At 47.2% G+C, this 25585-nt stretch overlaps 1 protein-coding gene, 1 long non-coding RNA gene and 1 other non-coding gene across 4 annotated transcripts in view; 2 read left to right on the top strand and 1 right to left on the bottom strand.

Moving 5' to 3' along the window:
• Positions 1-20975, bottom strand: LOC109250611 (uncharacterized). Its single transcript, XR_008419086.1, has 3 exons — positions 20497-20975; positions 13982-14134; positions 1-973 (listed from the first exon to the last, which is right to left on the bottom strand). It is a non-coding gene; the product is annotated as an uncharacterized LOC109250611 (long non-coding RNA).
• LOC128774788 (U1 spliceosomal RNA) lies at positions 13974-14137 on the top strand. Its single transcript, XR_008419255.1, has one exon. It is a non-coding gene; the product is annotated as a U1 spliceosomal RNA (small nuclear RNA).
• The window catches only part of EIF4H (eukaryotic translation initiation factor 4H), a 23362-nt gene continuing 18749 nt past the window's right edge, over positions 20973-25585 (top strand). For both annotated transcript variants that reach the window (XM_019421690.2, XM_019421689.2), the window contains exon 1: positions 20973-21105. In XM_019421690.2, the coding sequence (XP_019277235.1) occupies positions 21047-21105 (59 nt within the window). In that variant the 5' untranslated portion in view covers positions 20973-21046. The remainder of the gene's footprint in view (positions 21106-25585) is intronic.

The following is a 25585-nucleotide window of genomic DNA, read 5'->3' as shown; positions in this document are numbered from 1 at the left end:
TTTGGTGACTTGCCTGGACTAGTTCTGTATGTTTTGTCTTCCCCGCAGTGTGGGACAACCAAAGCCTCTGTTCAGTTTGCTTGCTTGTTTTAGTTCTTATTTTTAAATGTTTTTAAACCAGCCTTCCTAGGGACCACTCCTGGCTCAGCACAGCTTAGTGGCCAGTCATTAGTTGGTCAGAAGTTTTCCTTAAATACCTTGAAGGAGTGCCTTCTTTCTGTCCTTTGCCAGCTGGACCTTAGAGTGTGGGCTGGGGAACACAAAAGTCAGGCAGGCTACAAGTCTGACTTGGATTTTACTTTCTGCCTCATAGGCCCTCATGGTCAGCCAGGGATCCAGGGTTGAGTCCCCTCCTACATGTACACGCAGCTCTTAGTGTGTGTGTGCTTCTAGATCCCCAGGAATACGCTGGTGCTTCCCAAAGTCCCCCATGGCTATCTTGTGCCCCAGATCTTCTCAAAATTTTGGCTGGTCGCTTGCTTGTCCCAAATGGCACTGAAGCCTTAGGTGGCCATGACACTGGCGTTCCCCCAATGCTTTGCCACTAATTGATATTATTTTCAACATCACCTCTCAATTATGAATTTTTTTTTGCAGAGCTCCGAAATCAGGTCAGCCCCTCCAGCAGCAGTAAGGCAGCCAATTCTCGTGGCTACCATGTCCTGGCCTTTGGGGTTGGGGGAAGGGAAACGGGAGTCACCTGGTAGTAAAATGTCACAGACGCCATTGTTATTACTGAGGCTCTCAAGTGTTTTGTTGAATTGCCTTTCAATTTGCTGTCTGCCTTTGGTTAACTTCCAGAGTACTGAAATGGTTGTTTTTGATAATTTTACCCGTTCTTACCGTTGCTTTTTTGAGCCAAGACCTTTGCCAAGATCTTGCTTCCGTCACTTGCCATCATTCTTCACTCCTTTGTATGAGTACAAGTTTCTTCTTCCTGAAGTACATCATTAGCAATTCTTCCTGAAAGGATCTGGGAGAGACAAAATGCTTTTGTATACCTTTTTCTGAATTTTATTACTGTGGGAATCTACATGGACCTATGTTTTCATTGTTTAGGATTCACAGTGGTCCTCATTTCTTGAGAGTCATGGCTCAACAATTCCAGCAAATCCTTAGCCATTCTATCTTGGGCTATTACCTCTACCTCATCTCTCTGAACTATACTCTTTCTGGAAACTCTATTAGATAGATGTTGAATATTTTGGTTCTATTGTCTGTGTCTTCTAACTTTTTTCTTTTTTTTTTTTAATTAAAAAAAATTCTTTTTAATGTTTATTTAGTCTTGAGTCAGAGAGAGACAGAGCATGAATGGGGGAGGGTCAGAGAGAGAGAGGGAGACACAGAATCCGAAGCAGGCTCCAGGCTCCGAGCTGTCAGCACAGAGCCCGATGTGGGGCTCAACCCCATGAACCGTGAGATCATGACCTGAGCCGAAGTCGGACGCTTAACCGACTGAGCCACCCAGGCGCCCCTCCTAACTTCTTTTTCATATTTCTTTCATCATTTCAGCTCTCTGTACTTGTTGAAATCTCGTATTACAGTTCTCTGATCCTCTCTTCTATGGTGTTCAGTTGGCTATTCAATCCATGTTTTGAGGGCTTTATTATGATCTTTGTTTTAATTACTACATTTTTCATTTTTAGAAACTCTACTTGGTTCTTTGTCATATACAAAGGATTTTTTTTTAATAAAGATTTTATTTTTAAGTAATCTCTATACCCAACGTGGGTCTAGAGCTCACAACCCGGAGACCAAGAGTCATGTGCCCATCAACCGAGCCAGCCAGACACCCCTCCACGGAGTTTTAGGGTGTTTATTTTCTTATAGTTTGGATTTCTTATTTTACATCTTTAATCATAATCAATATATTGAATTTTATGCTCCCTTTCATTTTATTGTATAATCTCAAGATGGGGTGCTCCAGTTATCCTAATTGCTGTACCTTTGAGTCTTATTTTTTAAGTTTTTATTCATTTATTTTGAGAGAGAGGGGGGCGGGGGGAGACAGCAGGGGCGGGAAAGAGAAGGAGAGAGAGAATCCCAAGCAGGCTCTGCGTTGTCATCACAGAGCCCGTTGCCGGACTCAACTTATGAACTGGGAGCTCATCACCTGAGTCAAAATCAAGAGTCAGACACTCAACCAACTGAGCCACCAAGATGCCTCCTTTGAGTCTTACTTGTGGAATATGTATCTCCTCAAGGGCTCTGACATTTCTTAACTGTAAACTCATCATTTGTGTTTGCTTTTTGTTTTAAGAACCCCTTATAGTCTGGGGGCATACCTTTAGGGCTCCTCCCTACCCCCATTCTCACTTTTTTCTTCTTTTTCTTCAGGAGCATCTTTGTTTCTGTTGATTTCTTGGCTTGCAAGAAATTACTGAGTAAGAAATTACTGAGCCATTCCTGTGGAGTGATCTGGAATCCCACGCAAGTGTGAAACTAGGTCAGGGGCTTTGAATTCTCAGGCTGAGGCAGACAAATTTGCTTATCACCCTCCGGTAGACACATTACCTCTAGTTGGCCCTTTAATGGACAGTGGCTTTTCAAGGGTCAACTTTACAGGACTCTTGGGTAAAATTTCCATTTTAGGTGGGTCCGGGCTGCCATATTTAGCCAAAAAAATTTGTTTATGTATATAAACAAATGCATATATCTGTCTGTTCATATACATACATACATACATACATACATACATACATACATACATACATACATAAATGGGCATCCTATATTATTTTTTTCTGGCAACCCTAATCCAGGGCCTCATCTCCTGTCATTCCTGGCTACCAACCTTCACTGACACCTAAGGGAAGACACATTATCAACTGGATGAGGTTTTGGGGTGATGGTGGGGTTTGGAGCTGCCGGCCAAGAAAGAACTCTTGAAGACGTCTTTGGTGCAAAAAGGTGACTTTATTAAAGCACGGAGCTGGGGGACGCCTGGGTGGCTCAGTTGGTTAAGCGTCCAACTTCGGCTCAGGTCATGATCTCATGGTCCGTGAGGTCGAGCCCCACGTTGGGCTCTGTGCTGACAGCTCAGAGCCTGGAGCCTGTTTCGGATTCTGTGTCCACCTCTCTCTCTGCCCCTCCCCAGCTTGCACTCTGTCTTTCTCTTTTTCTCAAAAATATATTAATAAAATAAAATGAAAAAATTAAAGCATGGTACAGGGCCTGTAGGCAGAAAGAGCTGCACTGGGGTTGTGAAGAGGGGATCCTTATATACTACGGGGCTGGGGAGGGTAAAGTCAAAAGGGAAGTTTCCAAAGAGATTTTCATAGGCTAAAGACTCACAGATTACTGCAGGCTTAGCTATTGTCAGCTAAGGTTTTCGTTCCCTCTTAAGACAATAAGTAGGGAGTTCCTGGACTTTAGTCTATTGATGGGATTGCCTTTTTCTTGTAAACTGGTGGAGACTCTTATCAGTTTAACCATTTGTTTTTTGTCCTTTCCTGTTTTGGGGTAGCCAGGGAGTGTCCAAGGAATATCCTACATGAACCACCTTGAAGGGGGGGGGGGGGGGGGGGGGCGGGGTGCTAGCTTGTACTTTGCTCTCAGCCTGCGGTTATGCTCCCTCATCAAACTCACTGGCTGTCATCTACCCTATTTAGTCCCCTCTTTGTTCCTAGGCTCCTGGGATTTCTCTTCCATGGGGGCTCAGCTGTGCATCTAAAATAAAATTTTAAAATTTTATGGAACATTTCAGAGAATTTCACGAGCAGGGTTTTCCAGTTATCTTAGCCTGCCAAATCAGAGACATATGGAGAGGTTTTTCAGAACAAGCTTTCATAGCCCCTCTTGTCCTGCCAAAATTCTGATACAGCTTGCTAGGGAGTATGGCAAAATCCAAGTAGAGCTGGGGCCAGAAGCGGGGTGGAGGTGGAGATCATTCCTGTGTAATCTAAAAACACCACAAGGGCGCCTGGGTGGCTCAGTCGCTTAAGCATCCAACTTCAGCTCAGGTCATATCTCACAGTTCATGAGTTCAAGCCCCACATCGGGCTCTGCACTGCCCTGACAGTACGGAGCCTGCTTGGGATTCTCTCTCCCTCTCTCTCTGCTCCTCCCTGACTTGTAATTGCTCAATAAAAGGTCATATTCCCTTCCCCTAAAACAGGAAGGAGTGGCTCCCTATGGCCCCATAGCCTGGGCAGACTCACCCCAGTGTGCGGACCACGGGCGTTCCACAGCCCCGGTCCATGGCTCTGAGCGCCTTGATGGAGGTCAAGTGGGAAGCTTGTGGGTTGGTCTAGATTCCATTCTGTGGATGTGGACCCACAAGTGCTGGATGAATGGGCCAGTCAGCCCGGAGGACAGGCCCTAGGGGGTGCCCCGGGGTTCTGTATTAGGCCCCACCTATTTATCTGTTGAGGGCGTGGCACAGAGTTGAGAAGGATTAGGAACACCTTGAGTGACAGTCACGACCGGGACCCCTGTGGTCTCTTCTGCCCCTCCTGCCTCCCCCATCTGTCCTCAGACTCTCAGACTAACCCTCCTCCAACAGAGCTGCCCACCCCGGGACCTCCAGCTCCCTGTGTCCAAGTCTCCAGCCCAGACACGGACTCCCCTTCCCCAGCATCCTGCCCTCCTTCTGTGATTCCGCCTCCAGAGTGCCTTCCTCACTCACCAGCTGCCCACGCTGGATACCTGGGAGGCGCTTTGGACTCCGCCCTCCCCCTTCCGAATCTGGTTAGTCACCAAGTCTCCTGCATGGAGTCCGCCCCTGGGCACCTCTGCAGTCAGGCCTCCCCACCGCCCTCTGGGTTGTCACACCTCCCCACTCCCCCGAGGATGGCGGCCCCTGAACCCGATCAGGGCCTCAGTCTTGCTTTGTCTGCTTCCGACAGTGTTCTGTTTTGCTTCTGTTTTTAAATGGGTCAACGCTCTAAACCAGATTTCTCATGCAAAGAAAGGGTTTTGGATGCTCTTTTTTAAATTCTTTAAAATGCTTATTTATTTTTGAGAGCGAGCGAGTGAGCGAGCACGAGCGGGGGAGGGGCAGAGAGAGAGGGAGACCCAGAATCCGAAGCAGCTCCAGGCTCCGAGCTGTCGGCACAGAACCCGACGCGGGACTAGAGCTCCCGAACCGGGAGATCACGACCTGAGCCCAAATCAAGAGTCAGACGCTCAACTGACTGAGCCACCCAGGTGCCCATGGATGCTCTTGAGAAGTTCTCTTCTGTTTCCAGGGGGCAGCTGTTCCCTTCAGAGGGGACTCCCGTCTCCCCTGATGATCAGAGACCCCCACCAGGCTGCCCTGCCCCTCGGCACTTGACGCTAAGGCTCCTCTTTCCAGTTCATCACCACCCTCACTGCTCCCAGCTGATATGCCAGCGTTGTTCACGCCATTTGGTGGCTTGCTCGAGTCCTAGACAAAATCAGCTTCCTTAACCTGGCACTCAAGGCCCTTCCTCATGCCACTCAGGCCACCTCTCCAGCCTCACCCCAGTGCTTCTGCAAACCTACACGGACCCCAGAAATCCCGAGCACCCCGGCCTTCCCGGGGCCTTTCTGCACTTCAGCTGGGCTTTTGGTTCTCCTTAGTTCACAAATGGCTGTACACAAAGTGAGTCCAAGGACTATAAAACTGTGCCCCAGTGGGCCATCTTTGAGACTTCCCCCAAACGTTTTATTACGATAAACTTCAAATATTAAGAAAAGTTGAAATAATGGGTTCATGAGCCCCTTATGCCCACCATCTATATTCAAAGATTGTTAACATTTGCCCGCGTGTGTATACAGCTGGTTGGCTGGATTTGCTGAAACCTTTCAAAACTGATTCCCAAGCATTGTAACATTTCACTTCCTGAACACGTTGAATACTTCAACATACATCACCTAAAACCCCATCCTCTCCAAAACCACAATCCCATTATCAGACTCAAGAAAATGAACAATCACTCCCAGTATGATCTCATATCCAGTTCACAGTTAAGTTTCCTCAATAATCTCAGAAGAGTATTTTACAGCTGTTGTGTTGTGTTGGCCACATTACTAAGTACCCTATGGCTACTTCCTGTTGGGTCTCTTTATTCTCTGTTGCTCTGAAACATGGCCGCCACCAATCCTTCTCAACCTGACTTAATTAAAAAAAATTTTTTTAGTTTGTTTGTTTACTTATTTAGAGACCAGGGGAGGGGCAGAGAGAGAGGGAGAATCCCAAGCAGGCTCCGCTCTGTCAGCACAGAGCCCAATGCGGGGCTCAAACCCACGAACCTTGAGATCATGACCTGAGCTGAAGTCAAGAGTCAGATGCTTAACTGACTGAGCCACTGAGGTGCCCCCCCTTTTTTTAATGTTTATTTATTTTGAGAGAGAGAGAGAGAGAGCATGGGAGGGGCAGAGGGAGAGAGAGAAAGAGAATCCCCAGCAGGCTCCACCCTGTCAGCACAGAGCCCCATGGGGGGCTCGAACTCATGAACCGGGAGATCATGACCTGAGCCAAAACCAAGAGTCAGATGCTCAACTAAGACGCCCAGGTACCCCCCAGCACACACTTTTTCATGGACACACACTCCTCTGGTCCCTTGCTTCTTTCCATCCCATAATCTCAGAGATGACATCATTCCCATAGATGAGATGCTTTCTCATCCCATTTCTGCAACTGTTTTTTAAGTAAAATATACATACATGAAAGTGCTCATAAGGGAAAAAAGCATTGTGCTGCCCTCCGTGCAACCACCATCCTGACCTCTAACATTACAGTTTTGCCTGCTTTTGTACTTGTATAGACAGGGCTCAGGGTATTTTGTCTTCTGCGTCTAGTTTCTTTTCCCCTCCTTTACGTCTGTGAAATTCATCCGTGTTGTATAGTTGCAACTGATTCCTCCTCTCTTCTGTGAGCTACTCCATTGAATGAATACGCGACCATTTATCCGTTCTACTGTGGATGGGCATCTGGGCAGGTTCCAAGGCTTCGTGATAACGAATAGTGCTGCCTTGAACGTTCTACAGACAGGCCCGACTTGGGATTTTTCAATTTTATGATGGTGTGAGAGCAGTGTGCATTCAGTAGACGCGGTACTTGGAATTTAGAATTTGGATCTTTTCCCGGTCTAGCGACGTGTAGGATGGTCCTCTCTCGTGACACGGGGAGGTGGCAGCTTCCCATCAGCCACGCAATCATGAGGGTGAATGACCGATGTACAGTCAACCCTCCTGTGCCCAGGGAGGCATTCTGCTTCTCACTGTCTGAACAGCGTTCAGGATGTCACAGGAGTCAATGCGTTATTATAAAACAGGCTTTGTGTTAGATGATTTTTGTCCAAGTATGGGCGAATGTAAGTGTTCTGAGCACGTTTAAAGTCCGCTAGGCTAAGCTATGATGTAGGTCAGATATATTACATGCGTTTTCCACTTTAAGTGGAAAACATACAATCGGTTGATCAGGACGTAATCCTGTAGTAAGTCAAGGAAGATCTTTGTATAGGTGTTTCGATGAACAAAAGTCTGTTAAGCATTTCTGATTAATCTTAGCTCAGAGTGGATCCCCCATTCGATTTTAGGGCTGCACAGTACACCAGCGTGTGGATGAACCCTAATTTATTATTTTTCTATTTTTTATTTTTTAACATTTATTTATTTTTGAGACAGAGAGAGAGAGAACATGAACAGGGAGGGTCAGAGGAAGAGGGAGACACAGAATCGGAAACAGGCTCCAGGCTCCGAGCTGTCAGCACAGAGCCCGATGCGGGGCTCGAACCCACAGACCGCGAGATCATGACCTGAGCTGAAGTCAGACGCTTAACCGACTGAGCCACCCAGGCGCCCCATGATGAACCCTAATTTAGAGACACTGAAATTGCTTCCAACTCTTTCGCTGAAATAACTGTGTACATATACCATTTCCTACAAACATGAATGTATCTGAATGTTAAATATTAGAGGTGGGGGGGGCGTCTGGGGGCTCAGTCGGTTAAGCGTCGGACCCTTGATTCTGGCTCAGGTCATGATCTCACACTTCATGAGTTTGAGCCCCACGTTGGGCTCTATGCTGACAGTGCAGAGCCTGCTTGGGATTCTCTCTGTCCCTCCCTTGCACACACACTCTCTCTCTTTCTCTCGCTCAAAAATAAGCAAACGTTAAAAAAAAAAAAATACTAGAGGTGGAATTGTTGTGTCTCAGGGTTCTGTAGAAGGTTTGTTCCATCACTAAAATACAATCTAAAATTACTCTGCTAATCTAATCTTTTCTCCCAGTGGTTCTCAATCGAGGCACCCTTAGTATTTGAGCCAGTCCAAAGAATCAAATTCCCTAGGGACGCCTGGGTGGCTCAGTCAGTTAAGCATCTGACTCTTGGTTTTGGCTCAGGTCATGATCTCATGGTTTGTGAGTTCGAGCTCCATATCGGGAGGCTGCTTGGGATTCTCTCTACCCCTCCCCTGCTTGTGCTCTCTCTGCCTCTCTCAAAATAAATAAACTTTAAATAATTAAAAAAAAAAAAGAATAAGATGCACTATATGTCAACTGCACTCCCTAAGTCATTGAGTGACTGAAGAAAAAAAAAAAGAAGGAAAAAAAGCATCCACGTTTTCCCCCAGCTGGGAAGAGTGTACTTCCCTATTGTGGACCGTTGTTATAACCAAGGTAAAAACCGCCTCATCAGTACTCTTGATTCCTTCTCTGTCTCTGTTGGAATACCACCAGTGATGGGGATCTCACTACCTAACACAGCAGTGCCTCTCTTTTCAGACAGCTTTTGTCACTGTCCAGTCACTCCTTGTCTTGTACCTTTCAGCTATTGCCCAAGTCCGGTCCTCCCAGCATGCCTCTCTGCAGCCTCCAGAGTTTTCCCTTCTCCTGGCTAAAAATCCCCAGGTCTTCCTCATTTTACACACAGGACGTGGTCTCCAGACTTCTCAGCGCACTGGGAACGGGTGGCATTTTATTTCTCTACCTGTAAAACTAAACTGCTCGGAGCTGATACGCCGCCACCCCCCCCCCCCCGACCAGTCAGAAGCATGCACTTTACTTGACTTGGCCTTTATTGAGTCAAACTTACGTGGTTTCTAGCGATGGAAACCAACTCAAACTGGCTTAAGAAAAATAAGGCAAAACAAAAATCAAATTCAGTGGCTCACAAAAGAGTTCCAGCTTAGCAACCCCAGGAAGGGAAGCTTTGCCTCCCTGCATTCAGGCATCAATGGCGAGGAAGGGTACTGATTGACCTGCTGGGTCACGTGCAAGCCGCCTGGATTGATTGCTGTCCCCAGGAGGCTGGGTACCATGCTTGTCCGAGCCTGGATCCTGTGTCCTTTCTCGCTTACAGTGGCAAATGGGAGAGTGCAAGAGACACTGCGATTCTGGCAGGGTAACACCAGTGGATGTCTGTTACATTGCCTTTAAAGGTGGGTGACATTGGCTTCCGGGGGGGGCGGAGCTCACTGCGTCTCAGAACAACTTTCACAGGCGAGTACAAATTCCACATCAGCACAGTCTATTTTTATTTTTATTAAAAAAACTTTGTTTTAATGTTTATTTATTTTTGAAGGAGAGACAGAGCGCGAACAGGGGAGGGTCAGAGAGAGAAGGAGACACAGAATCGGAAGCAGGCTCCAGGCTCCGAGCTGTCAGCACAGAGCCGGATGCGGGGCTCGAACTCAAGAGCCGTGAGATCATGACCTGAGCAGAAGTCGGACGTCCAACCGACTAAGCCACCCAGGCGCCCCCACATCAGCACAGTTTAAAGCCAAGTCTCACTTACCTAGAAGTAATGCTACTAGCTTTAAAAAAAAAATTCATTTATTCAGCAAGCATGAGCTGCATACCCATTTGCCTGCAGGAGGGTAGGTGGACGGGGTAGAAGCGAACCCCACGTGGCCCTGGGACTGGAGGACCCATGGCACAGTGGGGGAAGGCAGACACGCCAATAGACTGTGCTGAGGAATCCGTGCTGTGAGAGGCTCCCTGGAGGCGGCGGCATTCGCAGTGAGCATAGAAAAGGAGTGGGTGGTTGTCTGGTGGGCGGGCATGTGGGAGCAGTGGGGACCGAGAGGGAAAGACATTCTGGGAAGAGGGAACGGCACATGCAAAGGCACAGAGGTGAGCAAGGACTTGGGAGTGCCTGGCAGTGTAGGAGGACTCAGTGTCCGGGACAGGCTGGGGCTGGTCAGCACCCGATGGTGACCTCCAACCAACCTCCAACCAACCTCCAACCAACCTCCAACCAAGTGTGGTGATGATGCCTGTGGCCCCAGGGTCGCCAAGCTCCCTGGATTTTACAATACAAATAGTCAATCAGATCCCGGGCCTTGGGGACTCAGGAAGTTCAGTGTCTCCCCCACCAAACGCCCCTGAGGTCTCCCAGGGAGGGGTTCCAGCTCAACCTTGTCCGTCACCACTTGCCTGACTTGCTCCTTCCCATAATCTTGTCCCTCTCCCTATTTTTTTCCAGCTCTCTGATCCTCTTTACCCCCCAAGATGTGGACCTCCCCAAGACTTCTACCCAAGGCTTGAGCTGTGAGAGCAGAATTCCAGTGCAAGAAAGGAAAACTGGAAATGGGTACGGAAGGTCTCTCCCTGGCATGGACTCAACCCTCGTCTTGTACCCTTCAGGACCCCATCCCTCAGCACCCTTCAAACCCTCCCTTCCCTTTGGTCTCAGCTCGTTGCTAGAAAAACAAATTTAGAGGGGCGCCTGGGTGGCCGAGTTGGTTTAGTGTCTGACTCTTGATTTTGGCTCAGGTCATGATCGCAGCGTGAGCTGGAGTCCCGCGTCAGGCTCTGCGCTGACAGCATGGAGCCTGCTTGAGATTCTCTGTCTCCCTCTCTCGGACCCTCCCCTGCATGTGCTCTCTCTCTCTCTCTCTCAAAAATAAATAAAAACATTTTAATTTTTTTAATGTTTATTTTTGAGAGAGACAGAGTGCGGGGGGGAGGGGTGCAAAGAGAGAGGGAGACACAGAATCTGAAGCAGTCCCAGGAATGAGCTCTGTCTCCAGCCTGGTGCCCCTGGGAAGCTAGTGGGGGGAGTTTCAAGGAGCACTGTGGCCCACAATGCTGCCGGAGGTTCACGGATCCCCACTAAGGCTCCATTATACTCCCTGTTACTACTCAGGAGCCTCGTCCTCAGATGGCTGTGGTTGACCCAAGCATCACAGCCTTCCTGTGCCCAGGGAGCCTGCAGAGAACGGACAAGTTTAGCCCTGCCCTCCAGGCACTTGCTGTTTGGCAGGTCACACAGAAATCCCTAAGGCTCTTGAGGAAAGGTGTTCCCAGTGTTGAAGGACAGCCGTTGCCCTGGGGAAGGGGAATTTGGTGGCTTGGAATCCAGGGCGTGGGGGAGACAAACCTCACTGTATACTCATGGATGGATTTTGAATCTTGCCCACTGTGCACATAAAGTTTACTTTCATAAACGTTTTATCTATGTGAACGTGGACACATACGTATGTACACTTTTGTATCAGAAGAGTAAGCACGTCAAGAGTGGGGAGTATAGAAGCTGGGCGTCGGGGGAATCACCAGATGTGTGAGGCTGTAACAGAGGCCCCGGGGTGGGCAGTCCTGCCAGGGGAGGGGCCCTCCAGGGAGAGTCTGAGGGTCAGGAAAGGGCTGAGGACAGAATAGGGGTCGGTGGCGAAGACAGCAAGCCACGGTTTTAAGGGGCAGAAGAGACCACAAGGGTCCTGGTCATGACTGTCACTCAAGGTGTTCCTAATCCTTCTCAACTCTGTGCCACGCCCTCAACAGATAAATAGGTGGGGCCTAATACAGAACCCCAGGGCACCCCCTAGGGCCTGTCCTCCTGGCAGACTGGCCCATTCATCCAGCACTTGTGGGTCCACATCCACAGAATGGAATCTAGGCCAACCCACAAGCTTCCCACTTGACCTCCATCAAGGTGCTCGGAGCCGTGAACCAGGGCTGTGGAACGCCCGTGGTCCACACCCTGGGGTGAGTCTGACCCAAGCATGCCAAGCTCATGGGGCTTTAATGAGTTCTTCCTTCCTTTCTAAGGCCAGACTGTCCAATGTGGGAGCCACAAGCTACCTGTGGCTATTTAAATTTCAGTGCCAATTAATTAAAATTAAATGAAAATTAGGGGCGTCTGGGTGGCTCGGTCAGTTGAGCCTCCGAGCCTTGATTTCAGCTCAGGTCACGATATCACAGTTCATGGGACTGAGCCCCAAGTGGGCTCTGTGCTGTCAACGTGGAGCCTGCTTAGGATTCTGTCTCCCTCTCTCTATGCTCCTCCCACACTCCCTCTCTCTCTCTCAAAATAAATACGTAAAAAACACACTAAACCACCGCACACCAGTCAGAATGGCTGAAATTAACCACTCAGACAATGACAGATGCTGGCAAGAATGCAGAGAAAGAGGAACCCCTTCGCACCGCTGGTGGGAATGCCAACTGGTGCAGCCACTCTGGAAAACAGTGTGGAGGTTCCTCAAAAAATTAAAAATAGAGCTACCCTATGACCGAGCAATTGCACTACTGGGTATTTACCCAAGAGATACAGGTGTGCTTTTTTGAAGGGGCACATGCACCCCAATGTTTACAGCAGTGTTATCGATAATATCCAAAGGATGGAAAGAGCCTAAATGTCCATCGATGGATGAATGGATAAAGAAGATGTGGTCTATATATACAACGGAGTATTACTCGGGGATCAAAAAGAATGAAATCTTGCCATTTGCAACTATGTGGATAGAACTGGAGGGTATTATGCTAAGCGAAATTAGTCAGAGAAAGACAAAGATCCTATGACTTCATACATATGTAGGGTTTAAGATACAAAACAGATGAGCATAAGGGAAGGGAAGCAAAAATAATGTAAGAACAGGGAGGGGACAAAACCTACGAGACTCTTAAATATGGAGAACAAAGTGAGGGTCGCTGCAAGGGTTTGGGGTCGGGGGATGGGCTGAACGCGCAAGGGCCATTAGGGAGGACGCTTGTTGGGATGAGCACTGGGCGTTACACATAGGGGATGAATCACTGGGATCTACTCCCGAAATCATTATTGCACTACATGCTAACTAACTTGGATGTAAATTTGTTCTTCATTCAAAAAATAAAAACATAAAATTAAATGAAAATTAAAAATCTGTTCCACACGGCCGCACGAGCTACCTTTCAAGTGCTCAACAGCTCACTGACGTCTTCAAGTGTTTCTGATTTTGCATACTATAATAATCTGAAATTTCTCTCCTCACAAACACCTGAAAATGGTCAATGAAACAGAACAGAAATGATCTCAAATGCATGGCTGAGTTCGCACAAAAGAAAGAGAAGTCGTCAGATGCCAGAAACAAGAGGGCACTGTCCCCCGCAGATGACAGCTAATGAGCTCACCCGGCTTCTGTCCCCGGGTGAAGAAAGGGTGAGCAGCAGGGGCTTATGCTTAGCGCCCTTGTGGGGACTGGAGCCATCCTTGGGGCACACCCAGGGCTAGAGGTGGACCTGAGAACTCTGAAAAGTGAAAGGGGGAACCTGAGAAAATGTGTCCATCTACAGGGAGGTGGGTGACAAGCAAGCTTGTCTGTTTCAGCCAGAGAATCCCAAACTCCCAGCCCAGCATCACGTGGTTTACCGGGCTGGGACAGTCCAGAAACTCTCAAGCCAAACGCCGACATAAATACCGAGCCTGGTCTGGTGATACTCCTGGGGAATAAGCCAAGGGGAAAAGCTCTGAAGCCATACTCCATTTTACCCAGGCTGTGATGGATTCTACTGGAGGAAAGGATAATTAAGAACCAGCCACTGTGAGGATAAGCTCACGCTGAGAAATGTCAAAATCCCGGGGCGGGGCAGGGGGGGGCGGGGCGCAATTTGGATTGAAACTCAGAGAGCACAACAAACAGAAGATGACAACAATCTAAAAGACATCAAATGAGTCTTAAAAACGAATATAGGCTGGCTGGCTCAGGCAAAAGAGCATGTAACTTGATCTCAGGGTCACGAGCTCGAGCCCCACGTTGGGTGTAGAGATTAAATTAAAAAAAAAAAAAAGAGAGAGAGAATATATATACTTACCTGGCAGGGGAGATACCATGATCACGAAGGTGGTTTTCCCAGGGTGAGGCTTATCCATTGCACTCTGGACGTGCTGACCTCTGTGATTTCCCCAAATGTGGGAAACTCGACTGCATAACTTGTGGTAGTGGCTGACTACAATCTCGTTTTCCCCTGTAGGAAAAAAAAAATGAATATAAAAAGTGTTGGCCTTTGGAGGGAAGGAGAGACTGGGTGTGAGCACGAGGGAGACTTCCGTGGATTCTAGAATGTTCTGAGATCTGACCCTAGTGCTGGTCGCAAGGCTTGGTTCACTTTTGGAAATTTGGTGAGGTATGCATCTATGATTAGTACATTTCTCCAGATGTATGTTATAATTCAATTAAAATGATTTAACAAATGATTAAAGGGAAAAATGTTAGGAATCAGAACTCTAAAGAATAAGATATCATTCATGGTGCGGAGGCAGGTGTGTAGAAGAATCAAGTAGAACTTTTATTATTTAAAAAAAAAAATTTTTTTTCAATGTTTATTTTTGGGAGACAGAGAGAGACAGAGTGTGAGTAGGAAGGGGCAGACAGAGAGTGAGACACAGAATTCAAAGCAGGCTCTAGGCTCTGAGCTGTCAGCACAGAGCCCGACGTGGGGCTCGAACCCACGAACCGTGAGATCATGACCTAGACCGAAGTCGGACGCTCAACTGACTGAGCCACCCAGGCACCCCTCAAGTAGAACTTCTAAAAATGAAACATGCGCTCCATGAAACAAAATTTAAAAAAGGAAATGAGCTGTATAACAGGTTAAAGTAGCTGAAATCAAAACTAGTAAGCTGGGAGACACATCTGAGGAACAGATTCTCTGTGCCCAGAATGCACAGAAAACCAAAATGAGAGGAAATACAAAGGAGAAGTTAGAAGGCATAGAAGAGAGAATAACAAATGTCAACATAGGCCTAGTAGGATCCAATAAAGAGAGAGAAAGAATGGGGGAAGGACAATATTTAAAGACAGAATGATTGCTCAATTTTCGGAACTGACAAAAGATACAAGTTTCAAGACCCAAGAAGCATAAACCCTACCCGTGTTTAGAAAGAGTAAGTCTTCGGGGCACCTGGGTGGCTCAGTCAGTCTCACATGAGCGGCTCAGGTCATGATCTCACAGTTTGTGGGTTCAAGCCCTGCGTCGCACTCTGTGCTGATAGCTTAGAGCCTGGAGCTTGTTTCGGATTCCGTGTCTCCCTCTCTTTCTGCCCCTCCCCTGCTCCTGTTCTGTCTCTGTCTCTCTCAAAACAAACAAACAAACAAACAAACAAATAAATAAATAAACAAACAAACATTAAAAAAAAAAAAAAGAGTAAGTCTTCACTTCAAAACCATCACGGTGAACACGCATAACAAAAGCAAAAAGGAAAAAAGAAGTTTAAAGCTACCAGTGGCACTACCAGGGCTGATTATCTGACCATAATAAGACTGATGGCAGAGGGGCGCCCGACTGGTTCAGGCAGTAGAGCATGTGACTCTTGATCTCAGGGTTGTGAGTTTGAGCACCACACTGGGCACAGAGCTAGCTTTAAAAAATAAAAAAAATAAGAAGGGTTCCAAGGTCCTTGTTTTGTTTGGGATTAATTTTTGGCTTTGTTGAATCAAAGATGCATGCCAGAAATCGACAACTTCTAAAATTTTGAAATAGAATTATTATAATAAGAAAGGTTGGGGGAAGGAATAAAAGATACTAACCAATTTCCATGTGATGACATAAATAATTCAAATACGTCTGTAATCACAATAAATGAAAATAGACTAACTTGGCAATTAAAGGGTTATATGATTATACACTATTCATAATATTTGACCATATGCTATTTACAAGAGGCTCACCTAAAAACATAAAGATTCAAAAAGACTAAATGTCAAGAGATGAGGGGAAAACATGTGAGGCAAGGTGCCTGGGTGGCTCGGTCGGTTAAGCGGCCAGCTCTTGATTTTGGCTCAGGTCATGATCCCAGGGTCATGGGATTGAGGCTTGTGTCAGGCTCCATACTGAGTATAGAGCCTACTTAAGATTCTTCTCTCCCTCTGCCCCTCTCTCTCCCCTGCCCAGTTTCTCTCTCTCTCTCAAATAAATAAATTAATTAATTAAAACGTGAGGCAAAAGAACATGACTACGGACCAATTCAAGCAGACTTTTAGGCAAAAACAGAAGAAAACAAAACACTGGTAGGCACAGAGCCTCACTACATAATGTTCAAAAGGATCAGTTAACCAAGACAAAAGAATTTAAACCTGTAGGCACATAACAACAGTCTCCAAATACAAAAGGCAAACATTCACAGAATTACAAACACACGTTGACAAATCCACAATCACGGTGATGAAATACATTAAAATACCTCTCCCACCAGTTGAGAGCTAGAGCAAGCAGGGAAGAAGTAGTGTGGACATGGAAGATTTAAACCACCCTCACAGGGGCGCCTGGCTGGCTCTGTCAGAAGAGTGTGTGACTCTTGATCTTGGGGTTGTGGGTCTGAGCCCCATGCTGGGTGTAGAGATGACTTAGAAAAATAAAAAAATCTAAAAATAAATAAATAAATAAATAAATAAATAAATAAATAAATAAATAAAAATAAACTACCCTCATAAAACTCCATATGAGATAGAGAATACACACGGACTATTTTCAAAAAACTGACCACATGCTAAGTCACAAACAAGTCTTAATAAATACCAAAAATCACTATCGTGCATAGCATATTCTCTGACCACAATAGAATACAGTGGGAAATCAGCAAGACGGAACATAAGCAAATCCCCATGCATTCCAAACATGAAAATACCTTTCTAAGTATTGACTGGTCAAAGAAGATACGAAAACACCATATGATAAAACAGAGAGGATACACCTACAGGAATACTTAGGGCAAAATTTACAGCCTTAAGGGGAACCCCGGTGGCTCAGTTGGTTGAGCATCCAACTCTTGATTCCCGCTCAGGTCATGATCTCGCAGTCATGAGATAGAGCCCCGTGTCAGGTTCTGCGCTGACAGTGTGAGGCCTGCTTGGGGTTCTCTCTCCCCGTCTCTCTGCCCCTCCTCCACTTGCGCAGTATTTCTCAAAATAAATAAATAAACTTAAAAAAAAAAAAGACTTTATCAGCAAGCAAAACAAACTCCCTTTGTGCTCTCAGGATGGGCAGGCCTTAAATAAGAAAACAGTAAGTTAATAACTCAGGTGAGAGAAGAGCCAGAGGGGTAAAAAAGTCGGGGGGGGGGGGGCTGCTGCTATTTCAAATAGAGCTGTTAGGGAGGGCTTCTCTGAGCAGAAGCTTAAAGGAGGCGAAGGTGGGCGTCCTGTGGGTATCAGGGGGACAGCAGGTGGAAAGGCCCGAAGGCTGGGGCATCAGACATACAGAGCCACGCAGCCACCTTGGCTGGGCCGAGACCCATGGGAGAGGCAGGGAGGGGCCGGAAGGTGAGTAGGTCACAGTGAAAGGCTCTGGTTCCTACTCTGGAGGACGGAGGGTCCGAGCAGAGACCATGGCATGCCTTGATTTTGGTTTTTGAGGAAAACACCACGACTGCTCCATGGCAAACAGACCAGACCAAGGAGACAGAGGTGAAGCATCCTTCTTACCCAAACATTCCCACCTCTTCTCTAATATATCTGAGATCTTTCTGAACAGTTTTTTGAGATATTTTGCAGTCTGCACATTTTTATTTTTTTATTTTGTACATTTTTTAAAATGTTTGTTTATTTTAGAGAAAGACACAGCACAGAATGCGAGCAGGGGAAGGCCAGAGAGAGAGGGAGACACAGAATCCGAAGCAGGCTCCAGGCTCTGAGCTGTCAGCACAGAGCCCGACGCGGGGCTGGAACTCACCAACCGTGAGATCGTGACCTGAGCTGACGTCGGAACGCTCAACCGACCAAGCCACCCAGGTGCCCCCCCTTTTTTAATGTTTATTTATTTTTGAGAGAGAGAGAGAGAGAGAGAGAGAGAGAGAGAGAGAGCGCACAAGCAGGGGAGAGGGAGACACAGAATCTGAAGCAGGTTCCAGGCTCTGAGCTGTCAGCACAGAGCCTGATGCAGGGCTCAAACTCTCAGAACCGGGAAATCATGACCCGAGCTGAAGTCAGACACTTAACAGGCTGAGCCACCCAGCCACCCATTTAATTTTTTTAATGTTTATTTATTTTAGAGAGAGAGACAGAGCACAGAGTAGGAGCAAGAAAGGGGTAGAGAGACAGGGAAAGTCTGCATGTTTTTAGTGCTAGCGAGCTACAGTTTTGGTTATAAACAAAGCATATTCAGTACTCTGTTTTCTTCTTTACTTTCATCATATATAGATGGGAGAATTCCATGAGTCAATTTCAATTTTTCTCATACTCCTATTCATTTGTATGGAAAGTCTCTGACCTACAGTAACATGCTTGTAACAGAAGCTTTGCAGTGGCTCAACACAGATGCTCGCTGAGATTGACACAGGAGCGGACTGTACAGATTTGTAGAGTATCGGTATGCCTTTTCACAGAAATTGACTATTTAAATCACTGACCTTAATCTCAACCTAAAAATTACTCATATTCAGATTATCCTACATAAGTTAACCATATCACACCAACAAAACACCAACATTTCAGAACTTAAAAATAGCTGAATACTGGGGTGCCCAGGTGGCTCAGTCGCTTGAGCATCTGACTTTGGCTCAGGTCATGATTTGCTGCAGTTCGAGGGTTCAAGCCCCACGTCAGGCTCTGTGCTGACAGCTCTGAGCCTGGAGCCTGCTTCAGATTCTGTGTCTCCCTCTTTTTCTGCCCCTTCCCCACTTGTGCTCTGTCTCTCAAAAATAAATAAAAAACGTTATAAAAACAAGTTACAAAAAATAGCTGAATGCTGCAAACTATCGCCATGACTATTATTCATGTTTTACAGAGAACTGACAGTTGACACAATTCACTTGAGGTCACACAGCTAGTAGTAAGTGGCTTGGCCAGGATTAAACACAAGCAGTTTGAAATGCCCCACCACTACATTAAAGGTTCCCAGAGAAACTGTTGGGCCTTCGGGGGACTTCCACCCCCAGGACCCACAGGGACTGGTAAAGACTGGGATATGCACTCTGTCGAAGAAGTTAGGGAGCAAATCAGTATCAAAGCTCATGAGGACAACCTCAGGAGAGGCTGGGCATCTAACTTTGCCAGGGAGGCATTCGCCAAGGGTATGGAACTTTCTAGGATTGGTTTCAATCTCTGGATCCTGGGTGGAAGGCAGGCTTTGTGCAAGAGAACCCAAAAGAAGGGAAAGGGTTTTTGCTAGTTGGGACATGGCCCAAGACTGGCCCTGGATGCTGGCTGGGTAGAGTAAGGAGGATCAAGTCTGGAATCAGGGATGATCCATGGATGGTCCTCATACTGGAAGAGCCCCAGCCATCGGCCTTCTGGAAGTCTTCCCTCTTTTTACTTCATTAATGATAAATGACACCCTTCTCCCTCATGTAGGGCCTTGTGGGATATGACAGATGACTCTTAATATGGGTTCCTGTCCCCCAGGATCTCACCTTGAAGCGACTTTGGACTGGGAGCCTTTGTAATAAAAAATGTAAGGCCATTCAAGAATAAATATTAAGGTCTCAAAAAACTGGAAGAAAATAAATAAGAATAAACAATAAGGTTTTCATTTAGTCAAGGGCACTTATGTTTTTAGAGTAATGGAGTTATGGGGCAGAGAGGTGGAGGGAGGGTCCAAGTTCAAAATGGGCAAGGAGAGAAGAAACCAAATTAGCCATAATGATGCTAGACACATAGGAGACAGGTGCTCAAAACAGATTATTGTGAACCAAGAATTTTACCAACATTTCTTCATCTAATCTTTACAACATTAAAGAGGTAGGTGATATCCTCCCCTTTTACAGATGATAAAATTGAGACACTAAAGAGGTTAAGTAACTTGCTCAAAGTTACACAGCTAGTAAGAGGTGGAGCCCAAGTTACTTGGGGTCTATCCCATAGTAAAGTGGTTTTATCACTTGTAAATAAGAAGAGACGAAAACAGAAAATGACTTCATAGCTGCTCTGTCAATCTCAGCACTGGGATAAAGTAGCAAAAATTGCTTAAATATAAAAGTACTGGGCATACATTGCAAAAATTCTGAGGTTCTTTTAAATTGTGTCTGAGAAACTACCACTGTAATTAATTCTCATTACATATCCAAGCTTTGCTTGAGCTAGATGAAATTCAAGTCCGGGTTGAATTCCTTCCCAGCGCAATGACCTCTGCAAAAGCGAGATGCGCCGACTCTTGCTAGTTCAGCAACCTACACTCTAATCTCAACACCCCTGCCCTCCGCCAATACCGAAGCCCCGAGTAGACAGACCCCAGAAGTCAGGATTCCTAGCTGCACTCCCATCGCCTCTCACGCTCGGATCCTGACCCCCAATCTCACCCCTTCAGGGCCCTTCGTCCCAGTGCATTCTCAGCCAGTGCCCAGCTGGGGGGTGGGGGGGGGGGGGGGGATCCTCCCTGGAGGAGGTGGCCCTTACTTTGGTGTGGACGGGCGACCCCTTGGCCGAGAAGAGGGTGTCGGAGTAGGGCCAAGTGGGGCAGGCCTCCGGGGGGGCGGGGGGGGGCTGCCAGGTCTGGAGTACGAAAAGCTAAGCGACAGCAGGCAGTCCAGCCGGCCGGGGCGCAGGGTCCCGGACCAGCCCGCGGAGAGGGCGTCAGAGCGCGCGGAGCAAGCCACCCTAGCTTCCCGAAGGGAGGGCCCGGCCTGCGCGCACGGGCTGGGCGGGGCGGGGGACAGCCGGCGGCTGCGGTGAAGCCCGGGGGCCAGCACACAATGGGCGGGGGCGCAAGGCCGGGCGCCCAGCCAACGCGCCGCCACACCACGTGGGCCGCAGAGCGCGCCGGGCCAGGAGCGGCCCGTCGGCCCAGGCCCGGCGCGGCGCGGCGTACGTGCGCGCGCGCGCGCGTGCGTGCGTGCGATTTGCGATCAGGCGGCGCGGCGGACAGCCCCGGCGGCGGGGCGGGGGGGAGTTATATTGCGGGGTCCTTCCTCGCTCACCCTGGTTCCTCTCGGAGCGGAGACGGCAAATGGCGGACTTCGATACCTACGACGATCGGGCCTACAGCAGCTTCGGCGGCGGCAGAGGGTGAGGCTGGCGGGCGCGGGCCCCCGCCGGGCGCGGGGGGCGGGCGGAGTCAGGGGCCCCGGGGCGGCGGCCTTCCCGCGCTCACCCGGGGCGGCGGGCGGTAGGGGGCCCGGCTCGGCCCGCGGAGGCCTGGGAGAGGAGCCTGGAGGGCCGGGGCCTAGAAATGGCGCGCTCGGGGAGGGGGGCGGCGGCAGTTAGTTTCCCCCACGTCTTGCTCGCGGCGCAGATTCGTCCCTGTGTCTCCCGCCGCCGACGTGTCGTCTTTCCAGTGCCTTGGCCGCAAGGCCAGGCCGCAGCGGCACTGAGTGCCTTGGAGGACGAGCTCCCGCTTCCAGCCCCATCCCCCAGCACGGCAGGGCCAGCGCGGGGCTCTGCTGCAGCGCGGGGTGGGGGCCGTAGCCTGCCCCGCTCGGGTCTCTGTCCAGGTCCCGGCCTCCTGTTCTCTGCTTGCGCTGCAGGCGCTCTGGCCCGCTTCGCCCGGAGGCCAGCCGACTGGGTAAGGTCGGGAGGGCGAGAGGGGTGATTCCCTTCCCTTATGTGTGAGGCAGGGATTTGGCGGCTAGAGCCCGGGAGTGGTCCGATTCACGCCGGTGGAGGGGGAGACCAAGCAAAAGAAAATACATAACAGCATTTTTAATTTTCCTGTGTCCTGGGTCACTGTCTTATTGGCAGGTGCTACGTGCTTGCTGGCAGAAAATTTTATTTCTCCCTAGTTTCTCCTTCTGACCTGGAGAAGGAATCGCAGTTAGCCTCGTTCTGATTCTGGTCGTTTACAGACTGTATACAATTGAGACACCCCCTTTGAAAGAGAAATACTTCACTAGTGAATAAGAAACTTAGCGTATTTAATTTCGGGAATCCGCGCTGGATATTTTTCTTTTTTTTTTTTTCTTTTTTTTTTTTTTTTGTTCCCTCATGCAGAATTTAGAAGACCGACTATAAACATCTTGCTATTTGTCAAGGACACACTTGGCCTTTGTGTACTTTTACAGAAAGGATTACTTTCCCAGGATAACACCACAATAGTACCTACTGAGGTGTCCAGTCTCCTGGGTTTCAATCCCAAAAGTATCTTTGTTTGGTGAAGAATGATCTTTTAATACCTTGGTTTGGGACTGGCTCAGACAAAGGCTTGTTTTGGTTAGGGAGTGTACCTAATATTACTCATGACACTAGAATATGGAAGTTGGGGAAGGTGGAACCACCTGTTCTTTCAAAGAATATTTTATTTGCTAATAAAAAAGAAATAGATGTTGGATGACATGTGAAACTGTTGCCTTTGGGGTAGGTTCGTAGACATCAAATTTGCTTTTAAAGTCATCTTGAAATTTAACAACTGGGATTTTTTTTTTCTTTAGTTTCAAGAAACATTAAAAGTGCCCAGGAAAACTCTTACACAGAGTGGTTTGATTTAAGGCAGATCCAAGGAGTTTTAGTTGGTTCGGGACTACAATAAGTTAGTCATATTATCCTGAATCTGGGATTTGGTGTTTGGTTACTGTGGGGTTTTTTTTTGCGCCCCCCCCCCCCCCCCCCCCCCGGCCTTTCGACAGATTTGCTAGCTGCTCTGGTGAGTTGAGGTGTTTGAGTCAGACTTTTAGTGGATGTCACATTTAAGTACATGGGAAATGCCACTCAGTTCCTAAAAGCAGTCCTAAAAACGCATTGGTGAATTTGTGTGCTCATTTAGACAGGGTCCGGAGTGAGTCCAGAAACTTTACAAAGGACCAGACATGTAGCAGTGAGGTCTGGGCCAAAAGCTTCCTATTCCAGAGTCAATGTTACTTTAATTTCATCAGCTCTGGAGTTAACCAGTTTCTGGTTCCTCAGAAATTCAGCAAGGTGGTAGAGGCTCGTGGGTAACCTTCCGTGATAATTTGTGCTGTTACGTGAACCATGTTTCACATCGATGTCTCAGTGCTGTTTGCTTATGTTCGCATACAGTGCTTAGGCATTGTAGAAGATGGTCACTTCGGGAAAGCCAGTTCTGCATTGCTTTGTTTGGTGCTTTTGTACCAAGGGACCCTTCCCTTTGGTCTAAAATTAGCGAGTAAGAGGTCTCAACTGTAAACCACTTGGGTCACAGGTGAAAGGAATAGCAGGTGTGAAATGCAGTCATAACCTAAAAGCTTGGTTTTAATAATTACACATTCCCTGTAATTGTCTTCTGTGTTGTATGTGATACCCAGCGCTGTTGTCAGGAAGCGGTGTTAGGCGGTTATTTTCTCAACCCATTGAGAATGTCCCCGGCGGCCAGTGACAGAGCCTGGAACTGCATTGTTGCCCCCAAAAGCAAAGCAAATCACAATTCCAAATTACCAAGAGTTGATTGTACTAGATCTTGAGTGTATTTTGTTCTGTAGGTTGCTAAATTTTCTTTCCTGGGTTTTAATTTTATTGGCCATTGGCAATAAAGTGGAGAGTGGTAGGCTTTTACATTTCTAACTATGACATGCTTTTGCGCGCTCCAGCCTAAAACCGTCAATTCTGGGAATTAGATGGGAACTTGGAGGTAGCAAGACTCGAGATTGCTGAAAATGGTACCTACTAAAACTACACCTTTAAGTAGTCTTCTTTTTTTTAATCTAGATTTTTATTTCTCTATTTTTAAATTTTTATTTACATCCAAGTTAGTTAACATATAGTATAATTACGGTTTCAGGAGTAGAATTTAGTGATTCATCCCTTACATACAACACCCAGTGCTCATCCCAACAAGAGCCCTCCTTAGTGCCTATCACCCAGTTAACCCATCCCCCCCACCCAGCACCCCTCCAGCAACCCTCAGTTTGTTCTCTGCATTTAAGAGTCTCTTACGGTTTGCCTTCCTCTCTGTCTTTATCTTATTTTTCCTTCCCCTCCCCTATGTTCATCTGTTTTGTTTCTTAAATTCCACTAAGTATTCTTTATCAAGTTCCAGTTGGGGGGACTGGAGTTCTAACTTTTTTTTTTTTTTTAAGAGAGAGTGTGCAAGCAGCGGGGAGGGGGACAGAAGGAGAGAGAGAGAGAGAATCAGAGAATCCAAACCAGACTCCACACATGGAGCCTGACCCGACCCAGGGGCTTGTTCCCACTACCCTGGGTTCACAAACCGAGCTGAAATCAATAGATGTCATTTGGACAGGGAGCCAACCAAGTGCCCCTCTAAGCATATTTTAAGACTAATAAGAGGAAAGAAAGCAGGGTATAAACAATGGTAGCTATTTGCACTGGTCATGGTAGGACCCGTAGAAGTATTAAAAAAGTTTATCTTAAAATCCTGTTTGCCTACCAAATGCCAGGTGGCCTGGGGTTATCGTCCTCCTCTCCACTCCCCGGCCTCCCAAATGCTGGCTTCCAAATCATTATCTTCTATGAAAATCGTTACCACAGATGCTTGACTTGGTTTCACCAACAGTCTCTAACACAGTTTGAGGAAAAGCCCTAGCTTTGGAATCAGGCAGACAGGGCTTAAGGGTCATCTGAGCCTTGAGCCTTGTATTAGCTGTGTGCTCTGGAACAAGTTCTTTAGCTCTCTGAGCCTCATTTTCCCCCATGTAAGATAAAAACTCCTCTGTAGAGCTATTTATTGGGAATATTAAGTGAGCTGTCCAAAGCAAGCAGCACAGTGTCTCGTACACTTAATCATATTTCCCTTGCATCAGTAAGAGTGGGAAAAGTTCTATTGAATTAACGAGTGAGTTTTCACTTTCCTGGCTCTATTTCTAAAGCCAAGAGAAATCTATTCTATAGGCATAAAGCACTTTATGAAGAGTGCTATATTGTAAATGAGTGGTAACTAATTTTTTCTTGTAGATTATCGGCTTGTTACAAAATTTATATTTGAAATATTTATTGCAAATGCTTCTGAGATTTCCAAAGACTGACTTGGTATATTGTTAAAATGTATATTTCTATTTGAAGTTAACCTTCAGTGTTCTGGGAGGATGTCCCACTAATTCAAGTAGTCTTCCCAGAAACTTGAAACATGTAAACAAAGTGTTGGGGCAGTATCAGTCCTAGATTAGACTCCCATCTTCCAGTTTCCAGCTTCCCCTAGAAGTAGAAGAGAGGGTTGGACAGGACAACATGCGGTGCCCCTGCCTTTCATTTGTACATCTGGTTAGACCTGCACACGAAATAAGTGTAATTGCTTGATTTTGATAGAACTTAAGCTGTAATACCTACATTGTCTTTTTTAATTGAATGTCCTTGGTTCTTTGACATTTTCCCCATGTTGTGATTTCTAAAATTGGGGTGGGGGGGGTGCCTGGGTGGCTCAGTCCGTTGAGGGTCTGACTTGATTTTAGCTCAGGTCAAGATCTTGTGATTAGTGAGTTTGAGCCTGGCATCAGGCTCTTTGCAGACGGTCACAGCCTGCTTGGGATTTTCTCTCTCTCTCTCTCTCTCTCTCTCTCTCGCCCCCCCCCCCCCCCCCCGTCTCTTTGCCCTGTGCACATGCTCGCTCTCTCTCTCTATAAATAAATAAACTTAAAAAAAA

This window comes from Panthera pardus, unplaced genomic scaffold (genome assembly GCF_024362965.1).
Source record: "Panthera pardus isolate Hobbes unplaced genomic scaffold, ASM2436296v1 HiC_scaffold_4, whole genome shotgun sequence".
Lineage (NCBI taxonomy): Eukaryota > Metazoa > Chordata > Mammalia > Carnivora > Felidae > Panthera > Panthera pardus.
The sequence above is the reverse complement of the archived record's forward strand: the minus strand, read 5'-3'. Positions and strand labels throughout refer to the sequence as shown.